At 39.1% G+C, this 12,435-nt stretch overlaps 1 protein-coding gene across 1 annotated transcript; it reads left to right on the forward strand.

Annotated features, from left to right (window-relative positions):
- Positions 1-662: 662 nt before the first annotated feature.
- opn3 (opsin 3) lies at positions 663-12,093 on the forward strand. The gene is made up of 4 exons (XM_089011985.1): positions 663-1,052; positions 4,342-4,661; positions 7,953-8,204; positions 10,069-12,093. Exons 1-4 carry the CDS (start codon positions 734-736, stop codon positions 10,333-10,335), a joined length of 1,158 nt encoding a protein of 385 aa, XP_088868111.1. The 5' UTR covers positions 663-733; the 3' UTR covers positions 10,336-12,093.
- The last annotated feature ends 342 nt before the right edge of the window (positions 12,094-12,435 follow it).

The following is a 12,435-nucleotide window of genomic DNA, read 5'->3' on the forward strand; positions in this document are numbered from 1 at the left end:
TGACTTTAATCTCAGAAATCTGACTTTAATCTCACAAATCTGGCTTTATTCTCAGAATTCTGACTTTAAAGTGAGAATGCTGACTAATTTCAGAATTCTGATTTTAAATTGAGACTTCTAACTTTATTCTCAGAATTTTTACTTTCATCTCGGATCAGAATTATGACTTTAGTCTCAGAATTCTGACTTTTAAAGCGAGAATTCTGACACAATATCAGAACTCTGACTTTAATCTAAGAATTCTTTAAAGTGAGAATCTTGCCAACCTTGTTTTTTTTTCTTAATTGGCCCTAATCCTCTTCCGTGGTAATTTACAAAAAAAAAACAATATTGTACACACATGTAAATCAGTATATATTGTATTGTATTGTATTGTATTGTATTGTATTGTATTGTGTTTTATTTTATGTATTAGTCTGCAGTCTCAGTATGCCGGTCCACATGCTAACAAGAGGCAATCATTTCTAAGCAATCAAATATGATAACCAATTTTCATTCGAGTTATTTGTTTTTTTTTTCTCTCAAAATGCCAAACGTATTTTAACAACGTTATATCACAGATGTGTGTCATGTGACAGTAGTACATTGACCCAATTTCTGGGGAGGCGTGCTGGGTTTGTTTGCATGAGCATCTCACCCTCGTTGTCAGCGGGCGTGCTTTGCGCAAGGACGCGCGCTGCAGCCGCACGCCCAAAACCACCACCATGCCCCAAACCACATTTTTATCCCCGCAATGAATCCTTACAATGAAACCAGAGCCGAGAAAAGCGTCGAACACGACCTGTTCGCTTTTGGCACCTACAAACTTCTCGCCTTCGCCATCGGAACCATCGGAGTGTTTGGCTTCTGCAACAACGTTCTGGTCATCCTACTTTACTGCAAATTCAAGAGGCTTCGGACGCCGACCAATTTGTTACTTGTCAATATAAGTTTGAGTGATTTGCTGGTTTCCGTCGTCGGAATCAACTTTACGTTTGTTTCGTGCGTCAAAGGCGGCTGGATTTGGAGCCAGGCAACATGCGTGTGGGATGGCTTCAGTAACAGTTTATTCGGTAAGAGTCATATCGCATTATTTACCTTAAAATCTCTTTTTCCTAATAGTTGAGGCTAATGGGTTAGCTCATTTTGTCCAGTATAGCCTCTCTTTGTAATTATCATTATTTATAAAGGGATTTATTTCACCACATTTCCCTTTTCGAGAAATATAATGTTTATTCTGCCAGAGTCATATCACATTATTTGCCTAATATCTATTTTTCCTAATAGTTGAGGCTAATGGGTTAGCTCCTTTTATCCGGTATAGCCTCTCTTTGTAATTATTATTTTTTGTGAAGGGTTTTATTCCACCACATTTCCCTTTTTATAGGAATATTCTAGTGTCATATGGAAAGCTCATACAAACTGTTAGGTTAAAATATCACAAAATAAATGGATGTGTTCCCTTCAAAACGTAATCGTTGTACAGTGCAAATTGAAATGAACAGTCCACAAAACGCACATTAAAAAACTATTTGAATGGTTATTTGAGCAGTTATTCACAAATATTTTTTGTTTGATCAACACACAAAGAGTAGGCTTAGTAAAGTAAGTTTCAGAACTTGGTATAAAATTACATTTTTTTCGTGTTGGAAAAAAAACTGAAGGTCAAAGCCGATGCATATTCTGCATCAACATTTTGTTGTGACAGCTACTCATCAATAACATTCTGGTTGTGAATGGCGTTCAGTTTCCACTGTAGAGCCACACTGAAAACTACCATCAAGATATGAATAATTAATTTTTATAAAATGAATAAAAATTGGAGAGGCTTAAATCTTAAAATCTTGGTAAAAAATATTCAGTGCAAAAGTAATGTAAATACTGTATGTAAAAAAACGTTCAGTATATTATTTGAATTGGATTAGCCTTTATTCATCTCGCAGTGGAGAAATTTCCATTTCATATCAGCAAAGTTACAAAAGGAAGAGGAAAGCAAAGGAAGAAGTAGAAAGAAAGAAGAAAATTTCACACCTAGGAATACTTTATAATACTAATACATTTGATTTTAACCGCCTTTCAAAGCTCTCAAGGACACTTTACAGTCACCGACAAGCATAGATACTCTCATAAACAAAATACAATTACAAATAGAATACAATAAATAACACGTTGATCTTACTTCCAATGAGCCAGTGAGGTATAAATTAATGCACAGGGTTCATCCTGATAAATACGTTATGCCTGTGTAAGAGTTATAGTTCAGTAGGTCTGATGTATGATGATACCCTATTACCACAACTATTATTTATTCGCATAGTCATCATGCTCTTCAATGCTTTAATTTACAAATGGAATCCACGGTTCACTTGACTTCATAATTGAGAACACAAACCTGTGTGATTTGTATTATAAAACACAGAAAAAGACTAGAACCGTAGCACGCAATTGGCTGGTTAACTCATTCACTGCCAGACGATGTGCAAAAATGTGTCCAGTCCAGTACCAGGGTTTTTGTCATTGTCACTTGAATTCCAGGACCAACATAATATTACGTTTTAGGACTACATAAGCATTCAATGCAGCGTAAGAAACCTTAGACTCTCTTCTTTGATCAGAAAAAAAGAGTTAATTCCTAAATTATATGGGTCTGGAGTTATATGAGCATGAAATGAGGGTGGCTATCCAAAATACAATGTAATACATATTGGTTTATATAGCACTTTAACAACAGCTGAGGCTGTACCATAGTGCTAATAATAGCTATTTGCTATCTTGCTAGCTATCTATTCACTATCTAACTGACTGGCTATCTAGCTACGTATCTGTTAGCTATCTATTAGCTAGCTAGCTTTCCATCTATTAGAGTTACTTCCGGGTTGAGTGAACGCTACGCGTATGGCTGCCGCAGCTCACCCACAGAAAAACTGATCCTGTGACTGTAAAGTGACCATGACAGTTTTGAAAGGCGCTTACAAATGAAATGTATTATTATTATTATTATTATTATTATTAAGATGGACAAAAGGCAAATGCTCCGCCCTCGTGGAAGGGAAAAACATTGCCAGAGGTCTGACCGGCTCTTTATCGGCACAACAAACTTTTAGGTGCGCTTTATACCAGTGTTTGCGTGCAACTTTTACATCGGGCGTACAACTATCAAAATGTCTCGGCCCGGGTGGCCGACAACTTCTTCAACCAAAAAAACGAATATTTTTAAATCAAATGTTTGTTTTATTCAATAAAGCAAACCGCTACAAGCCACGTGGACTCCTCTTTCTAAGCGCCTTTCAAAACTCTCAAGTACACTTTACAGTCACGTATAGTCCAATGGTTGCATTGCATTGTCTGCTAAAAGCCACGTGGACTCCTATTTCTAAGCGCCTTTCAAAAGTCTTAAGTACACTTTACAGTCATGGTATAGTTGACTTGGAAGTACCTGAACTAGCAAATTGCCAAACGAACGTTCGTTTGACAATTTGCGTACTTGGCACTGCAGCCTATCAGAAGCCTGTTTCGTGCTTCGGACTATACCGTGACTGTAAAGTGTACTTAAGAGTTTTGAAAGGCACTTAGAAATAGGAGTCCACGTGGCTTTTAGCAGACAATGTAATGCAACCCTTGCATTGTGCACCATGACGACAAACGACAACTGGAGCAAGGGATATTTATCATAAATTAAGCAAGGGATCATTTGTGGTAGGTACTTCCTTAATTTAAAAAAATCCTTTATACTTTGCAACAATGTTTTTTTTTTTTTTCTCGATTAGTCGTCTTATTGTGTTTCAAGTTGTGCAGGCAACTCTATGGCCGGACAGGCAACTTTTCAGAGTTGTCTGTCCTGGTGTCCGCTAAGTTTTTGTCATGAGTTTCTGACACTGTTTATACACTGGAAAATACGGTTTTCAAACCAAAATAATGTTATTGTTGATACAGACAGATCGATGATGAATGTACTCACTGAAGGTCGAAGCTTTACAATAGAAATGCAGCCCTCAAATACAGTAAAGTCTCGTTATATCGATATTCAAGGGAGTCCGAAAAAATATCGATATAACCGGGACTATCGATATATCCGACCCTGTTTGCATGTAATTTTCTCCGTGCGTGCATAGAAATAGTATCGATATAACCAGGACTATCGATACAGTAAAGTCTCGTTATATCGATATCGGATATATCGATAGTCCCGGTTATATCGATATTTTTTCGGACTCCCTTGAATATCGATATAACGAGACTTTACTGTATATCCGATATCGATATAACGAGACTTTACTGTACTCAAGGTTTCAATAATTTACAACAAGATGGCACCCATACGTTACATTCTAACGTCTGCTCTGTCCGCCCTCCCATCATCAGGCATCGTATCAATCATGACGCTGGCGGCGCTGGCTTATGAGCGATACATCCGTGTGGTTCATGCTCAAGTGGTAGACTTTCCCTGGGCATGGCGGGCCATTGCCCACATCTGGCTTTACTCCCTGGCTTGGACCGGGGCTCCTCTCCTGGGCTGGAACCGCTACACACTGGAGATCCACCAGCTGGGATGTTCCTTGGATTGGGCATCCACGGACCCAAATGATGCTTCATTTATTCTTCTCTTCCTCCTGGCTTGTTTCTTTGTGCCTGTTGGCATCATGATCTACTGCTATGGAAACATCCTCTACACAGTACAAATGGTTAGTCAATATGTTTTCTTTTATTAGTTTATTTTTGTCATCTGGTGTAATACTGGAGCGTCAATTATAAATGAGTTATTATAACCATTAGATTTTTAGGGGGAGTGGGATGAGGTCATCCAAATTCTTGTAAAGGGAAGACAAAAATGTATTTGGGAATTGAAAAGCATAATGTGGAGCGCTATTTCTGATTTTTTTTTTTCAGGTTTTGGTTTTTCTTGCGGGGGGTGCCGATAAAGCGCGAGTTAGACCTCTGGCAATGTTTTTTTTTCCCTTCTACTAAGGGGCAGCATTTGCCTTTTGTCCATGTTAGCGCTATGTTAAAGCTACAGCTGTTGTTAAAGCGCTATATAAATCATTATGTACAGACGCTCCTCAATGTAACAACGAGATACATTCTGAATGGTCGTAAGGTGAATTCGTTCGTAAATTGCTTCAGTGCTATAATTTGTATGGATCGTATATTTAAGTCTTATATAAGTATGTTTAAAGGACAACCGACACCATTTTTTTGTTTCCTAACTGACATCAGAAAAACGTTTTAAAGCATCCAAAATACCCAAAACACGCAGGCTGATATTTTTAGTCAAATGCAAAACACCAATAAAAATGAGTTAAAGTGTCCCAAAACTACTTCAAAATGACCTCAGGATGGCGAGGAGTTTCAGAAAGTCCCGCCCCCTTGTTTGTGACGTCACGCAAAGACGTCTTGCCATGCTCTAGAATCAAAACAATGGCTTCAGATTTGGAGAAGACGCTTTCTTGTTACTCATCCAGTTATGAATATTATTCAAATAGTTCTGAAGAGGAAAGCATAAATATTTGCAATCGATTAAAGAAGTCCTTCCGGATTATTTTGAGGCGTCCAATGTAGCGTCCCGGAAAATGCACAAGATGGCGCCCAAGCTCCGTTGGAAATGGGCTGATTTGTCTGCTGGGCATTTGTGTCAACTAGTATCAAATAGTAGTCTTGGTGCAACACACAACGATTCACCATCGCGTTATTTATGTGTTTTCCTTCTAATTTCGCCATCAACACGGATCAATACAAAGTTTTCAGACCAAACAAAGTACCCAAAACGCATTGCGTGTCGCTTTGTCGGTCAGGGGCGTTCCAAATGTGACGTCACATAGGGGATTGTCATCAACTCAAAAACAAGACTTCCTGAATATTCAGCGCGAGTAAAATATAGCTATATGCGGTGGCATCTTTGTAAAATACTTTCAGTAGAAGTCATTTGAAGTGATTTTACAAATTATGGACACAACTTGTCTGGAGGCGTCGGTTGTCCTTCAAAGTCCGAAAAATGCGGTAGTTGCTTCATCATAAGCTAATGAAATGTGCTCAGATGAAAACATACTACGTGATGGTGGAATTAATGTTACATTTTCCCCCCAAAAAAATCCGAGCTCTGACCTTCACTAACTGGCCTTAGTGCTGACTTGCTTTTCTAGCTCTGTTATAAGAATAAGCTTTTGTACCTTATTTCGTCTGTCGCCTGGTAATGAAAGAGACAAGTGCGTGGGATGTGATAATTGCAATGATATACTAGTGTTAAGCTTAATAAGTCTTCCAAAAGCATTTGGTGGATTTCTGATAGAATTCTATGTTGTTTGGGCATCTTGCAAATCTGTCAATTATGGCAGCGGAAGTATCAAAGTGGTGAAACATCAGTCACCTGTAGCAATAATGGAGGTGCAGGCTGTTCGATTTCCTCTATGACAGTAAATGCTTTAAGAATTTGGAGAAGTGAGTGCTATTACGCCTCCCGGCTGCAAGCTCCCAGACTGGCTGTTAAGTCCCTGAAGCTATCAGATGTATGAGAGGAGCTCATCGCAAAACAATTGGAAGATGTTCGAGAAAGATATTTTGAATATTTTTAGTGCCAGGAACATCTCAGTACTGAAGGTGAAGATTGCAGGTTGAACACATCTCCATATTGAGTGTTCACAAAAAGATAATAGAATAATAATAATAATAAAAAAAGATAGAAAAAAGTTCAACTTTCACAGACAGTATTTGTTTTGTTTATCAGTATCATTGTCTATACAGGTGTTTTTTTCTTTTCTTCAACATTTAATTCAACATTGTTTTTTTTTCACCCTTAAAGCAGACCTGAAGTTGTCGCATTTAAATAAAAAAAATATATTAAGGCAAGTTGGATAAAAAAAGCTGAAATTATGCATGATTAACTCATTCACTGCCATTCACAAATTCATTCGGGAATTGAAAGTATGACGTACATGCCATTCCCATATTTTCTTGCGGGGGTGCCGATAAAGTGCTGGTCAGACCTCTGCCAATATTGTTTCCCTTCCACAAGGGAAACAAGCGCTAACAATATTGTTTCCCTTGTGGAAGGGAAACGATATTGTTAGCGCTTCGTTCCAGCTTCAGCTGTTGTTAAAGCGCGGAATAATAATAATAATAATAATAATAATAATAATAATAATAATAATAATAAGCCACGTGCACCAGCGTTCACTGAATCCGGAACAACTCAACTCAAATAAATAAAATAAAGGCATAAAATAAATAAGGCATATCCAATCCAATCCAATCCAAAATAGCTATCTAGCTAATCGCCAACAGACAGCCAGCCAGACAGCTAGCTAATCGATAGCCAATAGACAGACTGCCAACCATCTAGCTAGCCATAAGATAGCTAACAGATAGCCAGCCAGCGAGCTAGCTAATAGATAGCTAATGGACAGACAGCCAACTAGCTAGCTAATAGATAGCCAGCTAACTAGCCAGCCAGCCAACTAGCTAGCGAGCCACAAGATAGCTAATAGAGAGCCAGCTAGGTGTCAACCAATATGTAGGTATTGCATTGTATTTTGGACAGCCGCGCTCATTTCAAGCACATATAACTCCAAACCCATATAATTTAGGAACTAACTTTTGTTTTTCCTGATGTCATAAGAGAGTCTTGGGTTTCTTACGCCGCATTGAATTTTTATGTCGTCCTCAAACTCAATATTATGTGAGACCTGGAATTCGAGTGACAATGACAATAACCCTGGCACTGGAGGGGACATTTTTTTTTTTGCATATTTTTGTAGCGAATGAGTTTAAAAAAATGGAAGAGGAATGATCACCTGTCAATCAAAAGGAAAGCATGTGCAGTAAAGTCAGACAACCGTTCCCATGTATGTTTACAGCCACCATAGTCCAATTAACCACCGTACATATTTAAGGACACACTGAACAGGCCTGACATAATTATAAGGCGAATGTGCAAATCCAACCCTACAAATGAACGGACTCTTTTCTTCTCTTTTCCTTAGCTGCGCACCATCCAGGATCTTCAGACTGTTCAAATCATTAAAATCCTGAGATACGAGAAGAAGGTGGCTGCAATGTTTCTGCTCATGATCTCCTGCTTCCTGGTGTGCTGGACACCCTACGCTGTTGTATCTATGATGGTGGCTTTTGGTAGAAAGAGCATGATCTCGCCCACCGTGGCTATCATCCCCTCTTTCTTTGCCAAGTCCAGCACAGCCTACAACCCCCTCATCTATGTATTCATGAGCATAAAGGTTGGTCATCGTGTATTTGGATTTTTTTTTTTTTTTTACAAATTGTCATTGTTTGTGGGAACAAATTTGTATTCTAGAATAATAGGCACCGTGAAATAATGTAGCATCATTATAATTGAATGAATTCTTTTTTTAGAGATTTGTGCTCCTTGATTGCCGTATTTTTTGGCGTATAAGGCGCACCCAAAAGCCTTCATTTTCTTCAAAAGATCACCCTTTGATTTATATGTGAAGTACCGTATTTTCTGGTGTGTAAGGCGCACCCAAAAGCCTCCATTTTGTTCATAAAATGACCCTGCGCCTTATAATGCTGTGCATCTTATATGATTAATAACAGGTCTTGCAACAAGAAGAAGTAATGCGCGGTCGGTGCATGCTGCGATATATAAAATGGTGTTTCATTTTGGTAATCTCTTAAAATTACCGTAGTTTTCAGTGTATAAAGCCCACCCAAAAGCCTTGATTTTCTTCAAAAGATGACCCTGCGTCTTATGCCTTATATTTGGAAAACATATATTAATATATTATATTTGGAAAACTTTCTACATTTATTGAAGGTGCACCATATACTCCCGTGCACCTTATAAATGGAAAAAGGTTGAAAATACACCATTGCATGGTGCACCTTATACTCCGGTGCGCGTTATACACCAGAAAATACGGTAATATTGAGCTATAACAGGTAGAAGAGGTAGTGCACAGTCTATGCTGAGATAAATAAAACGTAACCTCAGACTTTACTGTACCTCAGTTTACGAACCCCTTGGCGTACGAACTTTTCGGTTTACGAACGTTACATTTATGAAAATTTTACCTTGGCATGCGAACTTTACCTTGGTATACGAACTTTTTTCACACACGGAGCTGCCTCAATGAGTGATGTGTCGTTCGCGAATGAGCCCGTTCTCCTAACAACAAAATGGCAGCCAACTGTTTTATCCTCTATTCCCCGCCCCCAGTCTTCGGTTAAAGCCACGTGATTGGTCAAGAACGCAGCAGTGAGGGGGGGGGGGGGGGGGTTAAACATTAAAGGCAGACGACAGTGAAAGAGTTTCAACTTTGATAGTTCAAAGGCAGAGTGTTGACTGCAAGGGTAAAATATCCCATCATCGGTCTCCACAAACAACTCGCACAAGCCATCTGTACACTCGATGCAAAAAGCTATCAACCCAGCTAAAGAGAACACAATTGATGAGGAACTCGGTAAAGTGATCGCAGAGAAAGCACCTCCAAGGGATCATTCCTCAAGATGGTGAAAGAAGAAGGCTACGTTCCTCATCAAGTGTTTAATGCTGATGAAACCGGCCACTCCATTCCATCAAGCCATCAACGACCATCACAAAGGTAAATAAAACGACTTTATGATACAGTACAGTTTATTTCTTTAATTATAATACCACAGCACTATTATTATACATAAAATAAGGTATATTTTGTGTAGTTTTAAGGCTTAGAAAATTAGAAAGTAGAAAATTATGTTTTATGGGGACCTACTAGGAACGGATTATTCTGATTTTAATGGTTTCCCATGAGAAATTAATTTTTGGGATACACACATTAAGCCTTACACACTCTGCCTGGGAACCAATTAAGTTTGTAAGCCAAGGTATCACTGTATATGGAAAAAGTTTGAAATTACACCATTCATCACAGGTGCGCCTTATACTCCGGTGCACCTTATACACCGGAAAATACGGTACACCAGATGTTTTAAATAAACAGGCGCAATGGAATGTGGGTGGGAAATTGTCACTTTCATTGATATCTGATGTGCGTGGCATATAAATGAGGGTTGGGGTGTACGTCATTGTCACATTAAGCGCCAAAAACTCCTCCTCCTTTTTCCTCCTCTTTGCCCTCACAGTTCCGACGTTGCTTGCTGCAGCTGCTGTGCTCAAGGTTGTCTTGGCTGCAGCACAGCTTCAAAGAGCGCCCCTTGGCTCCGGTCGAGCGGCCGATTAAGCCCATTGTTGTTTCAAGCTCTTGCGGAAGTAGAAAGAGACCCAAAAAAAGGGTGACCTTCAGCTCCTCCTCCATCGTCTTCATTATTACAAGTGATGATTTCCACCGTTTCGATGTGACGTCCCCTGCAGAGTCCTCTGTAAAAGTCATTCAAGTGAGACCGCTGTGATAACCCCCCACCCCACCCACCAAACCGGACTTGTGCCAGACCGCCTGGCATATATGAAACTTGGGCTAACATTTTTTGAAACATGACGGGATTTAAAATTAAAAATACAGACGCTCCCCAACTTACGAACGAGATATGTCCGTAATGTGAATTTGTTCGTAAGTTGCTTCAGTGCTATATTTTGCATGGAATGTATGTTTAAAGGACAACCGACACAATTTTTTTTGTTTTCTAACTGACAACAGAAAAACGTTTTATAGCATCTAAAATACCCAAAACACGCAGGCTGATATTTTTAGTCAAATGCAAAACACCAATAAAAAAAATGAGTTCAAGTGTCCCAAAACTACTTCAAAATGACCTCGGAGATGCTCAGTTCCAGATGGTCCCGCCCCCTTGTTCGTGATGTCACGCCAAGACGTCTTGCCTTGCTCTAGAATCAAAACAATGGCTTCAGATTCAGAGAAGATGTTTTCTTGTTACTCATCCAGTTATGAATATGATTCAAATAGTTCTGAAGAGGAAAGCATAAATGTTTGCAATCCATTAAAGAAGTCCTCCTGTATCAATTTGAGCCAATAGGACTCCAATGTAGCGTCGCAGAAAATGCACAAGATGGCGACCAAGCTCCGTTGGAAATGGGCTGATTTGTCTGCTGGGAATTTGTGTCAACTAGTATCAAATAGTAGTCTTGGTGCAACACATAACGATTCACCATCGTGTTATTTATGTGTTTTCCTTCTAATTTCACCATCAACACGGATCAACACGGAGTTTTCAGACCAAACAAAATACCCAAAATGCATTGTGTCACTTTCAGGCATCGTCATCAACTCGAAAACAAGACTTCCCTAATATTCAGTGCGAGTCTTAAAACGTAAAATATAGCGATATGCGGTGGAATCTTTGTAATATATGCTCAGTAGAAGTCATTTGAAGTGATTTTACAAATTATGGACACAACTTGTCCGGAGGCGTCGGTTGTCCTTTACGAAAACAGAGATGGACAGCCCGCCTCGGATAATTACTCTTAGCATTGGATAATTAAAATGGCCTCCCACTCGTATATTCAACGACATTTTGTGTCTGAGGTCTTTTAACATGTGGCAATTAGCGTTTGAACAATCACTCACACAAAGTCCCTTAAAGAAAAAAACAAAAAAATAGTGTCGGTCGTCCTTTAAGTCAAACATTGAACGGGAAAGTATAAAACACAGACGCTCTAACAGTCGTAAAATAAATTCACACCTACTGTTGTACGACAACATATATTCTTGGGTCTTACGTGCCAGCAGGCATTACTTTTCGTTATGCATCGCGTCCTCCTGGAGCGTCAACTGGGAAGAGGGATTTCCTCCCCGCCCACATACTCTGCACAGCCAATCACAAAAGGCACGCAATACCAAATCTAACTTACAGCATCTCTGTCCGAATATTTTTCGACATATTGTACCCGCAAAAAATGTACCGTTATTTGTAACTCAAATGTTCGTAAGTTGGGGCGTGTCTGTATAACAGTTTTATCTCCAAACCTGTGACGATATATATAAAATATATGCTTGAAAGCGTACATCTTTTTCTTGCCATATGAGTGTCAAGTGTTGCTCTTTATCAAGCAGTAAATTGAGTTAATATATGGCTCAGCAATTGGATATAAAATCAGCCTTTGCTTTCAGTCATATATGCCGGCACAAAACTAGTAAAACTGTAAATTGATTCAATAAAGAGATACTATTTTTGATGACCTAACTCTCATGCTTTTAGTATTTGTTATTTGAAATCTCTTCCATTGTGAATAGGACCAAACGCTGTTGAAAGTGGCTATAAGGAGGACTGATCAAGAGCCGACTTGCGCCTGAAGGTGTTGTCAGACGTATCTTACATAACTTCCTGTGCTGAATTCCGAATGATGTACAAGGTTAATAGATGTGCCCCCCCCCCCCCCCCCGCCTTTTTTACTCATTTGTCATTCTCATCCCGGCCCGTGAGAGAAAATCAAACGTGAAATTCCATGATGCTTGCTAAAGTCCGAACCAAATTGTCCCATGTAAACAACACTAACAGTCATTATTTTTTACTTCAAATTTGAAAACTAGTTAT

The sequence above is a fragment of the Hippocampus bargibanti genome, linkage group LG13, assembly GCF_051943395.1.
Source record: "Hippocampus bargibanti isolate YZ-2025 linkage group LG13, ASM5194339v1, whole genome shotgun sequence".
In the NCBI taxonomy this organism is placed as follows: Eukaryota; Metazoa; Chordata; class Actinopteri; order Syngnathiformes; family Syngnathidae; genus Hippocampus; species Hippocampus bargibanti.

What these genes read in the sequence shown, in the direction of transcription:
- opn3 (XM_089011985.1), top strand. Translation starts at nt 734, where the DNA reads ATGAATCCTTACAATGAAACCAGAGCCGAGAAAAGCGTCGAACACGAC. An exon ending in CTTCAGTAACAGTTTATTCG is followed by an intron (nt 1,053 to 4,341) that starts GTAAGAGTCATA and finishes TCCCATCATCAG; the next exon opens with GCATCGTATCAATCATGACG. An exon ending in TCCTCTACACAGTACAAATG is followed by an intron (nt 4,662 to 7,952) that starts GTTAGTCAATAT and finishes TCTTTTCCTTAG; the next exon opens with CTGCGCACCATCCAGGATCT.